Consider the following 7,989-nt stretch of genomic DNA (forward strand, 5'->3'; position numbering starts at 1 on the left):
GTGACCTGTGTCGGTGAGTGTGTGACCTGTGTGTGTGTGTGTGTCCTGTGTCTGTGAGTGTGTGACCTGTGTCTGTGTGAGTGTGAGCTGTGGGTGTGAGTGTGTGACCTATGTCTGTGTGAGTGTGTGCCCTGTGTGCGTGAATGTGTGACCTGTGTCTGTGAGTGTGTGACCTGTGTCTGTGAGCGTGTGACCGGTGTAGGGCAGAGGTAGAATGGTTGCTGAGGGCTGGCATGAACATAATGGGGCTGCATGTGTAGGGGACAGTGTGAGCGATATGTGAGTGTGGGGGTGGGAGGGGTTTTGGAGCTGTGGGGGGGAGTAGTTTGGGCTGTGTGGGTGCGGGGGCAAAGAGGATGATGTGCTGGGGAGATTGAGATCTAGCTAAGTTTTATTGTGTAACTTTTGGATATATTCCTATCGTGACAATGATAATGCCAGCAATGAAACTGCTCTCTGTGAGATCCTCCTTGACTGAAGGTACAGTTACCCTTCGGGTAATATCGCTGTTTGTCGCAGTCACTCTGGACTCTCCTGCCAAGGGACATTTTACACCAATATCTTCAACGATTCCACCCTGCAACCTGTTTTACTGGCCAGTTTCACTCCGTTTGGCCACGGAAGTGTTTTCTTAGCCGATCAGTGAGTAAAACAGAAAAAAACACTCAGACCATTTCAGTGAAGCTGTTACTCGTAAAACACAGTGAAACCCACTATTTGAGGGTCCACTGCGTAATGACATTTCAGTTATGCTAATATAGTCAGACTCACTGTGTCGTGTGGTTTGATTCTGTTCGATAACACTGCTGTGAAACCTGGTGTTCACTGGAGGGACCCTTGGGGCACAGCGTTAGTGGCCCTCGCTCATCTACTTATATCTACTTATACACTTTGTTTTCCTTAAAAAGTAATTGTCTCTGTTCCTGGAGCTCATATTAACCTTGTTTAGTTGAACCAAGGCTTCAGTCTCAGCTGCACACAGTTAAGCAATTTTGAAAAAGTTTCTTTCTAACATCAAGATATGGCAGATGATGTAGATCCTGAAGAGAAACAATGTGTGTAATCGGACAGGCTGTGTGTCTCTTGATGTTTTGTTTTCATATCTTCTTGACTTTGGGAAGTGTCGATTGTGCCCAATGGGTCTGCAGGACATGATCATTCCTCTACCGCACCTATCACTACTGAGACCCTTCCAATGTCCAACCTCAGCTTATTATTGGACCCATACCACTGAGTGAAAATGAGACCCCACTCCAGATTTCAGCGCAACCTCTGGGCTGATATTTCAGTATTGTACTGAGGGAGTGCTGCACTGTGGGAGGGTCAGTACTGAGGGAGTGCTGCACTGTCGGAGGATCAGTACTGAGGGAGTGCTGCACTGTCGGAGGGTCAGTACTGAGGGAGTGCTGCACTGTCGGAGGGTCAGTACTGAGGGTGTGCTGCACTGTTAGAGGGTCAGTACTGAGGGAGTGCTGCACCGTCAGAGGGTCACTACTGAGGGTGTGCTGCACTGTTAGAGGGTCTGTACTGAGGGAGTGCTGCACTGTCAGAGGGTCAGTACTGTGGGAATGCTGCACTGTCGGAGGGTCAGTACTGGGGGAGTGCTGTACTGTCAGAGGATGTGCACTGATGGACTTCTGTTTTTCAGATGAGATGTTAAACTGATCTTCCGTGGCACATGTAAATATTTCCACGGTACTGTTTTCAAGAATTGCATGGGTTTCACTCTGTCATCTAGTCATCTATAAACTAACATCACAAATCAGATTAACTGTGTAAATTGGTCACTGCGTTTTAGTCTAAAGATCAAAAGTGCCAGCTTGGCTGTGTTTTGGGATGTTCTGAGGTTGGGAATTCTTTACCATGCTACAATCCCATTATCGAGGTGCATGTGAGGGATCCCACAGCTGCTCTTCAAAGGAGCACTGAGGCAGGAAGGGATCCTGGTCATGATTGATCTCCCAGTGTCAGCTCCGGAAATAGATGATCCAACAATTTTCAGATTCCTGGTTGTGGAAATTTACTGTATAGGCTGTTATAGACCAGGCCAAGCCCCTTTAAAACATTTCAAGGAAGTATCCAAGACTCTAACTTTCTCGTTGTTTTAAGCAGGGTGTAACGCAGATATTCCAGAAGAGAAGCAGCTGGTCAAACCACTTAGTTTTAAACAAAACAGAATTTATTTACAATATTACTGGATGATACACAAACAAAAGAGAATAGAATATAGAATAACTTCGCCTGTCTGAAAACCCAACGAGTTATAATAATTTCATGATGCTGTTCCCAACACAGGCAGCAATCCCCATAAACACCCTTGCACAAAAGGTAAAATGAAACACAGGGTCTTACAGGAGAGAGAGAGATGGCAGCATGGAATACCCTCTTCCATGTAGCTGTTTCTTGGCACAGCGGACTCTAAACTGCCTGACTGCTTTCAGTAAATAGCCAGACTGCCAAAACCAAGCCAAACCAGAGAAAAGCTAGGCTGGGAGAACTCTCCATTCCCCTTTCATTGTAGAGTCATAGAGTCATACAGAATGGAAACAGACCCTTTTGTCCAATTTATCCAAGCTGACCAGATATTCTAACCTAATCTAGTCCCATTATCCAGCACTCGGCCCATATCCCCATATACCCATCCAAATGCCTCTTAAATGTTGTAATTGTACCAGCCTTCACCACATCCTCTGACAGTTCATTCCATACACGTACCATCCTCTGTGTGAAAAAGTTGCTCCTTAGGTCTCTTTTATATCTTTCCCCTCTCACCCTAAACTTATGCCCTCTAGTTCTGGACACCCCCACCCCAGGGAAAAGACCTTGTCTATTTATCCTATCCATGATTTTATAAACTTCTATAAGGCTACCCCTCAACCTCCAATGCTCCAGGGAAAACAGCCCCAGCCTGTTCAGCCTCTCCCTATAGCTCAGATCCTCCCATTGTGGCAACATCCTTGTAAATCTTTTCTGAACCCTTTCAAGTTTCACAACATCCTTCCAATGGGAAGGAGACCAGAATTGCACACAATATTCCAACAGTGGCCTAATCAATGTCCTGTACAGTCGCAACATGACCTCCCAACTCTTATGCTCAATGCTCTGACCAATAAAGGAAAGCATTGTGGGCAGCATTGTGGGCAGCATGGTGGCACAGTGGTTAGCACTGCAGCCTCACAGCGCAAGAGACCCAGGTTCAATTCCCACCTCAGGTGACTGACTCTGTGGAGTTTGCACATTCTCCCCGTGTCTGCGTGGGTTTCCTCCGGGTGCTCCGGTTTCCTCCCACAGTCCACAAATGTGCAGGTTATGTGAATTGGCCATGCTAAATTGACCGTAGTGTTAGGTGAAGGGGTAAATGTAGGGGAGTGGGTCTGGGTGGGTTGTGCTTTGGCGGGTCGGTGTGGACTTGTTGGGCCGAAGGGCCTGTTTCCACACTGTAAGTAATCTAATACCAAGCACCTTCATCACTATCTACCTGCGACTCACCTTCCAAGGAGCTATGAACCTGCACTCCATGGTCTCTTTGTTCAGCAACACTCCCTAGGACCTTACCACTAAGTGTATAGTCCTGCCCTGATTTGCTTTTCCAAAATGTAGCACCTCACATTTAACTAAATTAAACTCCACCTGCCTCTCCTCAGCCCATTGGCTCATCTGATCACGATCCCATTGTAGTCTGAAGGAACCTTCTTTGCTGTCCATTACAGCACCAATTTTGGTATCATCTGCAAACTTACTAACTAACTATACTTTCTATGTTCACATTCAAATCAATTATATAAATGACAAAAAGCAGTGGACCAGCACCGATCCTTGTGGCACTTCCATTGGTCACAGGCCTCCAGTCTGAAAAGCAACCCTCCACCACCACCTTCTACCTTCAAGCCAGTTCTGTATCCAAATGGCTAGTTCTCCCTGTATTCCATGCGATCTAACCTTGCAAACCAGTCTCCCATGGGGAACCTTGTCGAACACCTTACTGAAGTCCATATAGATCACATCCATCACTCTGCCCTCTTCAATCCTCTTAGTACTTCTTCAAAAAACTCAATCAAGTTTGTGAGACATGATTTCCCTCGCACAAAGCCATGTTGACTGTCCCTAGTCAGTCCTTGCCTTTCCAAATACATGTACATCCTGTCCCTCAGGATTCCCTCCAATAACTTGCACAAGTTTATTTTTCCAAAAGCTTGAAAGCCTGTTATCTCAGGCAGTATCTATTAGCTCTAATCAATCTGGCCCTAAAACCCTTCAAACGTAGACTTTTTGGAGTCTGTGTCTTTTACAACCTCTCAGAGAAAAAAGCCAAGGATACCATAACCTTGTTAATGGAGCAGCAGCATCACAAGGCATTGGCTGATACGTTTTGCCACAAAATTAGGCTTTGAAACAATTCATCAGTTGCTTTGGGAGATCCTGAGATTTTTGAGGATATAACATAAATGTAAATCCTTGCTCTCGATAAGTTGCCATTGTCCTTTTTCTACTACTCACTGGCTCTTCCTCACTTTCAATGAAGTTGGTGGGACTAACAGCTTGGCCAGGTTTCACTGTCCACACGTAAATTTGTCCATTTGATAAAGACCCTCATCAAATGTTATTGTGAAAAATGGAATCTTGTGGTTTAGGAGGTCGTAGGTTGGCCTGGATCAAAGATCGTCTGGCTAACAGAAAGCAGACGGTTGGTGTAAATGGGTATTTTTCAGATTGGAAAGGGCAGAGTTCCACATTTGATGACATAAAGATCAGTGGGAATTTAAGCTAGGCCAGCTGTCGTTGCCCACCCCTCGCAGTCCTTGAAATAAGAGGCTTTCTGGGCAATTTCAGAAGTCATTTGAGAGTCAACCACATTGCCGTGGGTCTGGAGTCACATGTAGACCAGACTAGGTAGGGACAACTCCTCTGTCGGGGACCAGATGAATTTTTTAATGCCAATTGGTTAATGGTTGCTTTTTGATTCCAGATTTAGTAATTGCATTTAAATCCCACCAACTGTTATGGTAGATTTTGACCCCACTTTCATATACCATTACTAAGGATCATTGTTATGACATCTGTACCACCACTTCCCTTTAATGCAAATTGTCCTTGTGATTTAACTCTTTCAGCCAATTATCACACTGGCCTGAGCATTTTGCCCTCCGCCTCCCTCTTGCCTGATTAAATTCCCCCCACCCCAATACTGGACTCCCTACTCACAATCTCTGTCCTTACACTCTCCCTTCCTTAGTGCCGAGTAATCTCCCTTCCAGAAATGGACAGAGTGGTCTGCGCTATCTGACTGTTTGGTAGAGGAGTGATTGTGTCTGATTGCTCTTCCTGATGTTATTATCAGGAGGAGAATCGTGTTGCAGTTCCATGAGCAGGGTGGCCTGATGATCGATGAAGACAAAACAACACTGAAGAATTGGCAGTGGCCAAGGAGGGGAAAGCTCCCTGAACCAATTTGGGTCAAGGTTAGTGCCTGTAGGGTCTGAGCTGTGAACAGTAACCCTGCGGTCTGGTGGGAGGTCAATGATAAGTGCAGCCATCAGAGAGTGTGCAAACTGCTCTTAAAGGCATGGAGGCTCAGTCATGTGATATCAAATCACGACCTTTGGTCACATGGTTTCCAAAACTGTTACAGTGTTCACCTTTATAAAGATTGAGGGTAAGGGGCAACCGAGAGGCAGACAGGCAGAGGGGTGAAGGACTGAGGGGGGAGGAGAGGGAAGGGGAGGGGGAGGATGTGGAGGAAGAGGCAGTATCACCATCAGTTTGCTCATCATATCTTTCAGATTAGTTAGGCACCATTCCAGACAGGCATGCACTCCATTACTTAAATTGGATCCTTCACAAACCAATGGTGCCCCAACCAAAACTCGTAAAGGATTCCTCTGGTCACATATACACAGAAAGCACATTTGTTTTGAAGTGCTACTTCTTGTGAGATTCTAAGCACTATTTTTGCTCCATATAGCTCACTGATGAGGTGATTTTGATTTTGATTTTATTGCCACGTGTACTCAAGTACATAAGTACAGGAGTATAGTGAAACATGAATAATGTCCCCACTCAAGGTGCCATCTTAGGTACAAGTACCTAGGTACAGCATCTTAAGAAAGATGTAGAAAGAAAGAACAAAGTTAAAAGTTAAACATTGCAATAATAATAGTATAAAACATATGCGGTATGGTTAAAAGTTACACATTGCAAACCTTCTTAAGTCTTAAGTGGAAAATAAAGAAATAAAGTGGCAAGTTCAAATATTACAGCCTCAAGCGCTTAGCCACAGTGGGAGCACACTTCGAGGAATCACCTCGAGACTGGAAGACGCTGATGTTGTGCTGGACTGAAAGTCTGCTATGTACCACTGAAAGACCACCATGCCTGGCCAAGAGATTACCACGTTAGGAAGGCGGTGCTGAATTTGATGGGTTTGACTGAGACAGGCTGGGGGGAGGGGAAATGAGGAAACTGGTGAAATCCGAGTTCATCCCTTGTGGTTGGAGGGTTCCTAGCCGGAAGATGAGGCGTTCTTCCTCCAACCATCGTTTCGCTGTGGTCTGACGATGGAGGAGTCCAAAGACCTGCATATCCTTGGTGGAGTGGGAGGGGGAATTGAAATGTTGAGCTACAGGGTGGTTGGGTTGGTTGGTCCGGGTGTCCCAGAGGTGTTCTCTGAAACGCTCCGCAAGTAGGCGGCCTGTCTCCCCAATATAGAGGAGAATATAGATTATCAATATAGATTATCAAGGGAATCCAGGGTAATAGGGAGAGGCAGGAAAATAGAGTTAAGGGCACATCAGATTAGCCATCATCTTAATGACTTGCAGAGCAGATTTAAGGGGCTGAATGGCCTACTTCCTGTTTTATCTTTAGTTACAGGCTCACTTTTCAGGCCCAGGCAACCATTGGGGATTCTATCTCTACCTTATTAAATCCCCTGAAACCATCTGAAGCCCTTCAATTCTTCTTCCCTCTCTGAAGTACAAGTAAACATAACACGGGTTGATGCGACCCGACCTCCGACCCTAACTGAACTTGTGATATCACTTTGCTGCTGTGTGACTTGGTGTTCCATATCCGCAGGTTAACGACTACATCACCATCTGGATTATTGCACAATTTTCCATCCACTTCACCTTCAAATGGCAGTATGAGACCATTCGCTTCCCTCTCTCTCCCTTGTTGAATGTCATTGCCCCTCAGCCTGATGAATTGGTAAGTGCTGATCAGAGTGTGTGAGCTTCTGTGCAATGTTCCCTGTCACCGATTCCTCTGCTTCTCAATGACCTGCTTCGCAAACCCTCAAATGAACAGTGAGCATGCGTAGATTTATAGGAACATTGGAGAATGGGGGAGGCTATATGTCTCCTTTAGACTGTTGTATGAGATTATGGCTGATCTGTAACCTGATTCCAAACACTTTTAATTGGAATAAACATCATTGATAGATGCAGGAATGTCAGCTCTAATGGGTGTCGTCTGTTCCAGAAAGAATAAATGGTAAGACCTATGAACGAGACATACTGGTCCATTTTGTCTTGTTTACTTCAAAATATACATTATTTTACAAGTGTTCCTTTCTCTTAAAACTGTTTTTCCTCTGTCAGGGTGATGACTCTCACTTGGCCCTCAATGTCCAACAGCCTGGACCACTTGATGAGCCTTTCCTCTGTACCGCTAATAAACAACAGTGTTTAAGGAAGAAAAACATCCGCATTGATGTTTTAGCAACTCCACCATTGTATTTCTCTGTCTGATTGGTTGAAGTAGGCTCTGATTTCTGTTTTTTTTTTATTTCAAAAATATACTTTATTCATATATATTTAATCTATACAATTGGACATGTCATCATTCTGTAAACATTCCATTTCTTTACGTATCGAAAACAGGGTAATCATTATATTCACAGGTTAGTGCGATTACATTGAGCTCAGACACCAGCGGAGCCCAAATGACTGCGTGGGCCCCCTGTTCTTCGTTAGGCAGGCAGATGTTAGA

At 44.9% G+C, this 7,989-nt stretch overlaps 1 protein-coding gene across 1 annotated transcript in view; it reads left to right on the forward strand.

Moving 5' to 3' along the window:
• Positions 1–7,989, forward strand: part of LOC122561441 — a 133,298-nt gene that overhangs the window by 47,016 nt on the left and 78,293 nt on the right. Inside the window, exons 8-10 of the mRNA XM_043713183.1 lie at positions 487–642; positions 5,339–5,459; positions 7,075–7,206. Coding sequence (XP_043569118.1) covers positions 487–642; positions 5,339–5,459; positions 7,075–7,206 — 409 coding nt within the window. The remainder of the gene's footprint in view (positions 1–486; positions 643–5,338; positions 5,460–7,074; positions 7,207–7,989) is intronic.

Source organism: Chiloscyllium plagiosum, chromosome 23 (genome assembly GCF_004010195.1).
Source record: "Chiloscyllium plagiosum isolate BGI_BamShark_2017 chromosome 23, ASM401019v2, whole genome shotgun sequence".
Taxonomy (NCBI): Eukaryota; Metazoa; Chordata; class Chondrichthyes; order Orectolobiformes; family Hemiscylliidae; genus Chiloscyllium; species Chiloscyllium plagiosum.